At 37.0% G+C, this 11,062-nt stretch overlaps 2 protein-coding genes across 4 annotated transcripts in view; both read right to left on the reverse strand.

Annotated features, from left to right (window-relative positions):
* The window catches only part of LOC107672979 (CD209 antigen-like protein D), an 8,421-nt gene extending 3,686 nt beyond the window's left edge, over positions 1-4,735 (reverse strand). Inside the window, exons 1-3 of one of the 2 annotated variants that reach the window (XM_016466375.1) lie at positions 4,477-4,735; positions 4,188-4,289; positions 1,906-2,016 (exon numbers count right to left, since the gene is read on the reverse strand). In XM_016466375.1, the coding sequence (XP_016321861.1) occupies positions 1,906-2,016; positions 4,188-4,289; positions 4,477-4,570 (307 nt within the window). In that variant the 5' untranslated portion in view covers positions 4,571-4,735. Of the gene's footprint in view, positions 1-1,905; positions 2,017-2,100; positions 2,299-4,187; positions 4,290-4,476 lie in introns of those variants that run through there. The other variant, XM_016466376.1, reaches the window with a different exon arrangement.
* Positions 4,736-5,322: 587 nt separating this feature from the next.
* On the reverse strand, positions 5,323-10,245 carry LOC107672985 (gamma-aminobutyric acid receptor-associated protein-like 1). 2 transcript variants are annotated; one of them, XM_016466384.1, is made up of 5 exons: positions 9,937-10,245; positions 7,368-7,457; positions 6,928-7,006; positions 6,527-6,645; positions 5,323-5,820 (listed from the first exon to the last, which is right to left on the reverse strand). In XM_016466384.1, exons 2-5 carry the CDS (start codon positions 7,455-7,457, stop codon positions 5,755-5,757), a joined length of 354 nt encoding a protein of 117 aa, XP_016321870.1. In that variant the 5' UTR covers positions 9,937-10,245; the 3' UTR covers positions 5,323-5,754. The 2 variants fall into 2 exon arrangements, with proteins under 2 accessions (XP_016321870.1, XP_016321869.1); XM_016466383.1 differs by having other exon boundaries at positions 9,993-10,241.
* Between the last annotated feature and the right edge of the window lie 817 nt (positions 10,246-11,062).

Consider the following 11,062-nt stretch of genomic DNA (forward strand, 5'->3'; position numbering starts at 1 on the left):
CTTTAAGCTCTTCCACATTGAACGTCTATGTAAATACTTCATAAACATACTTTAAATATTAACTGATGGCCGTCACTTAAGTTAATCTTTATAAAATGGTTAATAACTTATTTTCACAGCTTTAAAATAACAAAATCTAGACATAACTACAGTTTATGCTCAAAGATGAAAGAGGCATGTCGTCCATTCAAAGAAGGCGCCTACAGAAACCTGTCGTATCTGTCCAGTAAAAAAAGCGACTAAAGGCTGGAATACACTACACGACTTAAAATTTGAACAGATTTTTAAAACACCAGGCATCATACACTTACAGACTTTGTAAATAGTCACAAAGGAAAACTGGGCATCATACACTAAATGACTGAGAATCTGTGATCATCATACAGTACGTGATTTTCTATTAAATATGTTATTTTCTATTAAATAACTCAAATCTGCAGACCGGCTCTGACCTTTGGCAACTAGCGTCAACTTGACTGTAAATCAGTGGAAAATTGTGTAGTGTATTCCTTGTGTAGCCTTAAGAGACTATAGATAAGTTGATCCATTTAATAAGAGGCTTCATAATGAGGCTAGTTTCTGTGTTCATCCCCATGAATGAAATATTTTATTGGTTTTATTTGATTTTTGAATATGTGTTATTTAGCTGAACGTGTGAACTAGTCTGGATGTTGCAATGTGCTTAAATGACACTTCACTATGAATATATAACTGTTCAAATTGAATGCCTTGTTGCTTGATTTTAGTGTTGTTGTTTTTTTGTGATTGACTTTGTACCTTCAAATAAAACTTTTTTTTTAATTATTCTTTAAAAAGGTTGTTTAAAATAAACAAGAATTTTTAATAAAACATGATGTGAGCTTAATGGGAACAAGGGTGTGCTTAAAGGGTACAAACGTGTGCCCATTAAGCGCAGCCAGACTTTTGAAATGCTTTTGTCATTTAAAATGAAATTACATATTTTTGTGTGAGAGATTAATATTTTATTTTAACATAACTTCTTGTACTGAAACCAATATTTTGTGTGCTAAAAATGTCTCAATGTAGATTTTGGTGAGCTTAATAGGTACGTTTACCTTCATTTTCATTTTTGTTCACATTTTCCTGAAGGTAAACTATATTGTTTTTCATACTAATTTTAACCCACCAATTGTTCTAAAAACTGCACCCACTTGTGATCCTTGAAAACCATTAAAAATTCATAATTGTTCTTGATTATGGTCCAACTGGTCTAAAGACCACTTTAAAGAAAAATGTGTTTTTATCTGTTCTCAAAGTTTAAATTAACTCTGGGATACTACTCTGGCAAAAACAAATGTGACTCTTTTCCTGGTTAATTTCGTTTTCTTTTAGCCATTCACGTCACAATACAATGAAATATATATTAGTCTATGAACAAGTTTATGAATTTAAAGCAGTTTGTGTATGGAGAAAATTGCATCCATGCATTTAGCACCATTGTACCCTATCATAGAGAACAGTAGGCCTATGTGTGAAGGGTTAAACCCTAGATGGTATTTTAAATGTGAAATATTTTCATTCAAATTTAATTCGAGTTTTCAAATAAAAAAAAATAAAGCTGCATATCATACTGAAAGGCCAAAGGCCACAAGTGGTTCTTCAGAAGCCCACGTCAAACCCTGGAAAGATAATGTGGACCATATCTTAATAGTTATTTCATTTATTTTTATTAATATTATTATTTTTTCAAATTACGTAAGCTTATATTTTTCTTGTTTAGATCCTTTAGACACAAAGCCTGTTTCCAATATCAAAAACGATGTGGTATTTATAGCGTATTTTAGACCAAAAATGGCCCGAAGTCGAAGACAATAAAAGGGTTAAATGAATACAATACTATTTTATAGGTTCCACGCTGTACATATAAAAGATGGTCATACTTACACTTCATAAACAGTACAAGGACCACAATCAGCAAAAGGACGCAGATGACAAAGAGAACCAGCGAGACGATGCGGTAAACACGGAGTTTCCGGTGAATATCTAGCGATGGATCTGGAGAAAAACATCATACATTTGTCGTTACATGGACCGTCAAATGACGGAAGTCAAGAGATCTGCACTCGCAACATTCATCACCTGAATCCGGCTGCAGCTGTTTCGGTTTAGACTTGCCGTTTGCGTACTTGCCGAAATTGCACAGTTTTACGTACATGTTTCTGCTAATACAAAGCCGTTTGTGGCTCAGTTCGACGAAGGCCAGGGAATAATCTGCAGGCTTTTGTATTCTAGTGCGCACTTAACCGCATCTCGGCTCTTTATGTGCGCACTAACACACTACAGGGGGGTTTCTATGGGATTAGATCTCTGCCACAATTCTGCGCGAATTAGATCATATTTTGAGCGAGCAAAAGTGCGTTTTGCACGCGCGCGAACTGAGTTTTGTGGAGAAAATGTTTGGCTCGCAAAGAAGACAGTATTTAGAGCGCACGAAAATCAATTTTGCATTTAAAATACATTTTTGGATTTGTGCAGACCTCTTTTACACGTGCAACGTTTCACTAGCTTGCTCACCTGATGCCTGCCCTCAGTGCTCTATAAATGCCAACAGCTCACTTGCTCAACACAACCCAGCGTTACAATATGCCATAATTCCAGCCAATCAGAGACGAGGCTGCTAAATTCTGATTGGCTGCCTTGACAACCAATCACAACATTCCTTGCATTACAGTACAGTACAGCAGAAGAGTTAAAATACATCTTTCAAAAAAAAAATCATGGGGTAATTTTTATTTTTGAATGAACTATCCCTTTAATGTTAATAAAAATGTTTTATCCTTTTTTGATAATCCCAGGTTGCTGTGGTCACACAGGTTTGTTTAGGCATTAAACTCGTGGCTGCGAGAAAAATATGTCGTTCCCTCAACATAAGAAGTTGTGGCCACGAGAAATGGATGTCGTTCCCTCAACATAGCATCTCGAGGCCACGACATAACGATGTCATTACCTCAAAATTATCTTGTGGCCACGACATAATATCACATTCCCACGAGTTAATATGACGTTCCCATTAATTAATAGCTCGTGGCCACAACATATTATCACGTTCCCACGAGTTATTATGTCGTGGCCATGACAAAACTAAGTGAACCGACCATGTTACCTCCCGGGCACCATAGGGTCTGCACACATCCAAAAACATATTTTAAATGCAAAATTGATTTTAGTGCGCTCAAAATGCTTTTTTCTTTGCGAGACGAACATTTTATCCACAAAACTCAAATCGCGCGCATGCAAAATGCACTTTTGTGCGCTCAAAATATGTGCAGAATTGTGGCCGAGTTCTAACCCCATAAGGTTTCGACCGCGCGCAGGGTCTTTTGAAGACGTTCATCAGTACAGTCTGATTACGACGCTCTGTGTCCTCGCCTGCCCTTCTGAAACCTTGAAGTACTCTCTGGACAAAACAAGATACCCGATACCTAGATATTTTATTTTTTTTTTTTACAGTGTAGACCATTTTACATACGTCTTTTAATCTTGAGATCAGAATGTTTGTTTTGTTTGATACTTTGCTCTATTTCACTGACCACTGACTGCATCAGTTGTTTTTTTCTCCATCTGTTTTTGTTCCTCTTTCTGGCCATTTTCACTTGTCCTGTTTTAGACCAGAGACAGCTGGATCTTATATCACACAATGAATATGCACATGAATGCATGTAATATATATATATATATATATATATATCATTAAAATGTTTTAATACACTCTTAAAAAGAAAGGTTCTTTATTGCCATTGATGGTTCCATAAAGAACGTTTAACATCTATGGAATCTTTCCAGTGCAAAAGGTTCTTTATAGTTTATAGGGTTCTTTAGATTATTAAAATCTTCTTCGCACTACAAAAAAAAAAATGATTCTTTCAAGATCTGTTTATTGAAAGGTTCTTTGGGAAACCAAAATGTTGCTCCTATGTCATGAATCACCCTTTTGAAACCTTTATCTTTAAGAGTGTAGCATTATTTATACACAGTATTTGAATACGCCCAAGTTTATTTTATAATTTAAATTTATGCACAAATCAAAACTTGCCATAAATCAAACTCCTGGATTATTTTTTTTTTTATCATTAAATGGGTATTTTTTTGACACTAGCTATTTATTGGCCTGAAATGTGCAGTGATAAAAAAAAAAAAAAAGTTTTGATGTGTACAAAAAGTGTTACCTTTATTTACTGTATAAGAGCGAATTGAAGAGGGCACGCCATATTCATGCTCAGACGGACTGCTGAGAGTAGAGTAAAAATTCCCTTCATCTACGGCCTCTTCTGCAAAGTCAGTTGGAGAAAATCCAGTTGAAAAGAATTAGATATGAAAAGAAAACAAGATCGATGTGTATATATAATGACTGAATCATAAAGCAGCCTCTCCCAAAGGGAAGAGTCCTGTTTTTAAATTTCAGCAGTTATAACTTGTTTATTGCATATAAATTAAAGATTTTATTAAACATTTTACCTTTTGTCTCCTTCTCCTGATTTTCTTTCTCCTTATCCTCCTCAACCGTTGCAATCTCCTTCAACTCCACTTCCACCTCTTTCTTGCTTTCCATTTTTTTTTTTCTCTGTCTGCTAATTCCCTTGAGTTTCGTTTTCCTGACTAACTTGACAGAGGTCCCAGTAGGTGCAAACTCTTTAGCAAAACTGATTTAATTTTCTATTGTCTAAACTGTTTGGAGAATAAATGAGAGTAACTGAAAAGCTTCACACATGAAATATGCTGACCTGATGCTAATTCTCTCACACCAGGATAATTCTGAGCATCAACACATGATCGGTTGTTTTCCCGCAACATCCTCATTATAGTCCGGCACGTCGCCACGATATCCTTCACTTCTCTCTTTTTCATACTGTCAGAATGACTCAAACCACTAGTCATGTCTTATCCTATAGGAAAAGACATTTCAAACATATCAAACACTGTTTCTATGAGTTGCTGGTGTCTATATCAGGGGTCTCCAAACTCGGTCCTGGAGGGCCGGTGTCCTGCAGAGTTCAGCTCCAACTTGCCTCAAAGCACCTTCCTGGAAGTTTCTAACATGCCTAGTAAGACCTTGATTAGCCGGTTCAGGTGTGTTTAATCAGGGTTGGAGCTAAAGTCTGCAGGACAGTGGCCCTCCAAGACCGAGTTTGGAGACCCCTGGTCTATATGGTTAAGTGTTAAATGTTTAAATATTAGTATTAAAAAAAATTGCTGAATATAAAATAATGGCAGTAGTATAAATAACAATGAATTGAACCTCATTTGCACTAAAACAAATACTGTAAACATCATGTACAAACTTACAAAAAAAGCTTAAACATTTTAAAGATTTTTATTATATGCACAAAGTTATTGATAATACTTTACAAAAAAGAAAAACAAGAACAAAAACCTATTTGCATTAAATACAAATGACTCGGTCCTGGGAGAGAAAGATGAAATGAATACTTGCTTACTCTACTATTGTTTTTGAAATGTATCTCTATTGTTGTTTTTGACCTTCCATTTTCTTCTTTTCTTGTAAGTGTCTCTCAATTCTCAAGTCCCGAAGCTTTACTGCCAATAATCTGTTTAATGAATCGCATTGTAGTTCCCCCGAATACTGACAAATACAAACAGCACCCTTTAGTCCCCCTTATGAACAATGAACCCTGTAGGTACCATGTATTGAACATGGGATAATAGTGGTAAAATAATGTATCATCTTTCTCTCTCTTTCTCCGTCTCTTCCCTCCAGGCCTTTCATCCTTCATCTCAGGCACCGTAAACACTCTCATTGCTGTATGTCATGTACAGGAACAGATCTTCTTCATGGTGTTCCTAAAAACACACAGATGATCAATTTAGATCAAACAATTTATTAGTATTATTTTTCAAATGTAAAAACTGCGTATAAACCGTTCAAAAGATTGTGGTCCGTAAGATTTTTTTATTTTTTTAAAATAAATACCTTTTTTTTCTCCAACAAAGAGACATTCAATTGATCAAAAGGGACAGTAAAGACTTTTATATTGTTACAAAAATTCAAATAAAATGCAGTTTTGAACAAAAATGTGGTTAAAAATGGTTTCCACAAAAGTATTAAGCAGCACAACTCTTTTCAACATTGAGAATAAGAAAATGTGTCTTGAGCAGCAAATCAGCATTTTGGAATACCGGAGTAATGGACTTAACATATATTCAAACAGAAAACAGCTATTTTTTTAAAGTAATAATATTTCACAATACTACAGTTTACACTGTTTTTTTTTAATCAAATAAATACAGCCTTTGTGAGCATAAGCTGCTACTTTTAAATGTTTAAAAAAAAATCTTACAGACCCAACCTTTTGAATGGTATTGTGTATATTAGCTATATTAAGTTTTTCAGTTTTCCATTTTTGATTTTCAAACATGAATTTATTGATTAATCATATTACTTAAAGAATTTAGCATTTTAAAAACAACATTTGTTTTTGAACACCCTATGCTAATAAGGTTCAGTATCTTACTCAGCAGTAATAAAGAGGAAGGGTGCTTGAGTTACCTCATACACCGCAGAGAGGGGGGAACTGGATGGAGGGAGGGAATTTTTAACGAAAAAGAAGAGCGCTTCTTCTGGTCTCATAGACACCCGCTGTCTGATCAGGAAGCAGAGCTGACCGACTGGAAGAAGACGAGGAGGGTGTGGAGAGAAACTCAAGTCAGATCAAAACTTAACAGTTTCTAAACAGTTTCATTTCTTCCTTAAAGAAGAAAGGAATAGGGAAGTTTAAGGTCAGACAGTCTCAAAAAAATTGAAAAGGCCTTAATATCCCGGCATAAAATTACGCAACGCTTATGGACAATCATGAGACGAGTTGATTTCCGCTGTAAATTTACAGATGTTATTCTTTTTTAATAACATCCTGTTGGGGAGCATATACTGTATGAAATAAGAGTTGTCACCTGTGAGGTCTGAAGGAACAAGGTATTTCTTTTTGTCAAGCTCAGGAGCTCGTGACCTTGCAGCTCTCTCCACAATTATCTAAGGAGACAAACAAACAAGTAAATACCCAATATAATATTCTGAAGATTCAAATTCTGTCATTATTTTCTCACTCTCCTATCATTCCAACCCTGTCTGACTTTCTTTCTTTCTTCTGTGAAACACACAAAAAGATATTTCGATAAATACCTCAAAAACATTTTTTTAATGGTCACCAAAGCTGTTTGGTTACCAACATTTTTCAAAATATCTTCTTTTATGTTCTGCAGAAGAATGATTTGGATTGACCTGAGGGTGAGTAAATAATCACTGAATTTTCATTTTTGGGTGAAAAAAAATGTCTTAATGTAACAGAAATGTATTATTGTTTGTTATTGTAGTTTCCAACCATGAGACTGACCGGGATTTTATCCGGATGTTTGGTGCGGACTCTCTCCCCTTCCACTCTCCTGACCTCCAGTGGAACACTTCGCTGATACTGGCTAGACATCTGAGGGCCAAACACACACATGAACAATAACATCAACATTAAAATATAACAAACAAAAACATCTCAGGCGTCCTCATCTGATATATAAAATCATCCTCCTTAGTTATTATCATTCAAACACGGGCAGAAAAAAAAAACACTTGCAATGAGATATGCAAATGATCGTTAATCACACATTTATTCTCTAATCAAGTCAGTCGGTATATTTTAGAGATAACAAATTATTTTTCCATGAAACTCTCTGGGCCTTCTCCCATCCCACCATGGGCTCTTCCTCTCCTTTGGCCTCAGTCCAGATGTTGCTGGCATAAACTTCTGCCATATGTTAAAATTCATACCACGTGTATATTTTCTACAACTAAAAGTCATAATAAATCTAAAAGATTTTTAATAATAATTATAAAGATAGAAATGTCACATAAAGTTAAACCATCACAATGTCTGCATTAGTTCAACCTGCACAATTTAACAGATTTTTAAAGTCGGCATGAAATCAAAATTGACTTTATTTACTTTACTAGCGCACATTGCTAGTCTTGATGTGAACAATTAATCCGTGCAAGTTAATCCGCTGAAAATAATTGTTTGTTTTGGTAATCTCTAATCAAAATCTGAACATTTACTTCCGCTCTGGAATGGCATTCCTTTTCTGATGACGTCAGTTTGACGGCTTGGGCAAAACATCCTTAAACACACCCATCCAACCATTAGTTTGCTATGAGAGAGAGACTGAGAGGAAGAGCGCAAAAATAAAACTACGCCCTCTCCTCAGTATTCCGTTTCAGCTGGAAATATGTCACTTCACTGAAATAAAGTCGGCAGCAACTTCCGGTTCACGCAGACTTTAATGCCATTTTATTAAAGGTTGTGGAAAATGCTTCAACATCTTTTATTAAGGTGGAACTAGACCGGTGTTGTGCCCTTAGACTGTATAAAAACATGGACGTAGTGTCCGTGACGTCACCCGTACATTTCCGAAGACCGTTTTTGAAACTCAAAAGTGGACGGAGCGGGCCGTCGCCATCTTGGCAGCGCGTCACTCCCGGATAATCGAAAATAGGCAAAGAGGCGGGAGCAGGTTGCTGAAGCCACGCCCACCTAGCTCGACGGTGGTGACAGCAGCAGCAATCCACCTGTCACTCAAGTGGCCACGCCCTTAATTATGCAGAACTTTAAGGCTTAATATAATTTAAACGGATGACTTATAAAAAAAATTCACCCCCCTCACAGTTGTCATCAAGGGCAAAATTAGCTATATAGACCAAAATCATTTTTTGAACCAGGCTGTAAACGTTTTTTTCTGCTGTAAAGTTGGGCATTTTAACATGGGGAGTCTATGGGATTGACTCCCTTTTGCAGCCAGCCTCTAGCGGCCAGTTGATGAATTACAGTTTAAATCACTTGGCTTCACGAGAGAGAGCGGGAGGTTGCCGCTTGGTTCCGAATTCTGCACCCCTGCCAGATTATGCACCCCCTCATTAAAAGCGCTACTTGATTGCCTAATCCCAGCCCCACCCCTAATCCTAACCCCTCCCCCACACCTACTCCTAAACCTACCAATACTAGGGGATGCATAATCTGGCAGGGTGCAAATTTCGGCACTACACCGGCTGCGGTGCCTGTATGTTTTGTTTATGTTCACCCAACCATTCACTAAAGTCTCTCATGCCCTGCAGAGGAACATTACATAATACAGACATGAACACACATCCCGTTAGAACACAAATTAAATGTGTCATATGACATTTTTTGCATTTACTCCCACTTACTTTGGCATCGGAACAGCTGAGTGTGCAAAAGCATTCCAGAAATTCTACATACTGTAGCAGATCACGTGGGCCAAAAATTACTCTGGCCTGTAGGTGTTTTTTTCTTCTTCTTCTTCTGTGCTCTAAATAGCAGGTTTTACTGAGCAGAAGACCACTGCAGTTGCACTATATTCCTCACAAACATGCATTAGTGTATGTGTATTTCTTTCTTCTTTGTTTATTTTGTCATTTTACACGCAAGTACTGGTGTAAATGCCATGGTATGTGAATAGGGCAAATATTCACTAGCGTACTATTATGTAATATCATCACTATACCACAGTACAGTATTTTTAACTGTTATCTGTATCTGAAACAGTTGCGAAGCCAACGGGCTTGTGATTCATGATGATGTTGCTACGAGAAGTTGCAACAAGGAGTGCTGCAATGCGAAAACAATGTCCTCCACAGCACTGCCCGCTCCGGGAACACTCACTGTACAATTTCCACAAACCCAGCTTTTAATAATAAACAATAACAATCTGCTGTCGTCAGAAAGTGCATGATAATGTAAGATAGCTGCGCCCATAACAACTGCTGATGACGTAAGGCCGCGAGCTGCAAAATCCTCGATCAGGGAACAAAAGTGAAATAGTGCGGGTAACCGCGGGGTTGGTGTTTGAGCCTTTGATTCACCACAAATTCACGTTCGTTTCCAGCATGAAACTAACCTTGCCCACAGTCGCGAACTGGGTTTACTGGTCGTTGTGGTAAACACCAAACATACCTTGGATGGGGTGCTGATGGATTCAGTGAAATACAACGCCTGTCTTCCCCGCTTGGACGAATATCAGGTGGCCGAATCAGCGCAGTAAGGATGTCGACCTCCAAAACTCAATCACTTTATATATTTTAAGTCGCCTTCTATGTTGAAGATGTCGACTGGTCCACTTTTCCCACTAACAACAACAACAAATAATGTACCGCCTTATTCTGGGGCCTGACCAATGAAAATCATAAAAATAGACTGACATGGCATCTAGCTATTTAGGAGAGAGAGGAGACGGCATTTAAATATTTTTACAGTGCTACTATTGGCCAGAGTGTGCTGTCACTCAAGGGTCCTCTTGGTCAGTGGAACCAATCAAAATAAAGGAAAGTTTGGCCAATGAAAGGAGCGCTACAGTGTATCTGTGTTACGTGCCTGACGTGTCCTTATCTTGGCGAAACCAGCCTGTGCTTCTGGTAGCAACCCAGCACAGAGACAGTACGTTTCTCTGAAGTTTTGTAGACATAGTGCCATTCCTTATGAACGTCCTACGTGTCCTTTCGGCAAACAAATAAACAAACAAATCTAAGAAAAAGTTAAACCCAGAAACAATAAAGTGGGCTACAATACAGTAATACAATTATATAGAATCAGAATCAGAAAGAGCTTTATTGTCAAGTGTGTTTACACACACAAGGCATTCGTCTTGGTGCCAGGAGCTTCCAGTACAGAAAGTACAAACATAGTGCAGACATAAGGTAATAAAAACAACAACAATAATAAAGGGAATAGACAATAAATTATAAATAACAATATAGTAATAAAATATAAAGAAAAGAAAATGTCAATAGACAAACAGTATACAGTTGTATACAACACTATACTGCTAAGTGGCTTTATTATACAGTGACACAGCTGTGAAAACAGACTGACCCAGAAAGAGATGCACACAGGACATCCAGGGTGATGCATGAAGGAGCAATAAATTGCTACACAATGATTCTCAAGTTAGTATCAAAGGGAAAATGTTTACAATAATACTTATGAAAATCAAAGTTTTGAGGGGAAGTTTTACGATTATAATTATG

This window comes from Sinocyclocheilus anshuiensis, unplaced genomic scaffold, assembly GCF_001515605.1.
Source record: "Sinocyclocheilus anshuiensis isolate Anshui unplaced genomic scaffold, SAMN03320099.WGS_v1.1 scaffold248, whole genome shotgun sequence".
Lineage (NCBI taxonomy): Eukaryota > Metazoa > Chordata > Actinopteri > Cypriniformes > Cyprinidae > Sinocyclocheilus > Sinocyclocheilus anshuiensis.

Bases quoted from the DNA above. Each gene is read 5' to 3' on its own strand.
- LOC107672985 (XM_016466384.1), bottom strand. From the start codon at position 7,457: ATGTCTAGCCAGTATCAGCGAAGTGTTCCACTGGAGGTCAGGAGAGTG. The intron at 6,646-6,927 runs GTGACAACTCTT...GTCTTCTTCCAG, and splicing joins TGTTCCTTCAGACCTCACAG to TCGGTCAGCTCTGCTTCCTG. The intron at 5,821-6,526 runs GTAACTCAAGCA...GTGTGTTTTTAG, and splicing joins CCCTCTCTGCGGTGTATGAG to GAACACCATGAAGAAGATCT.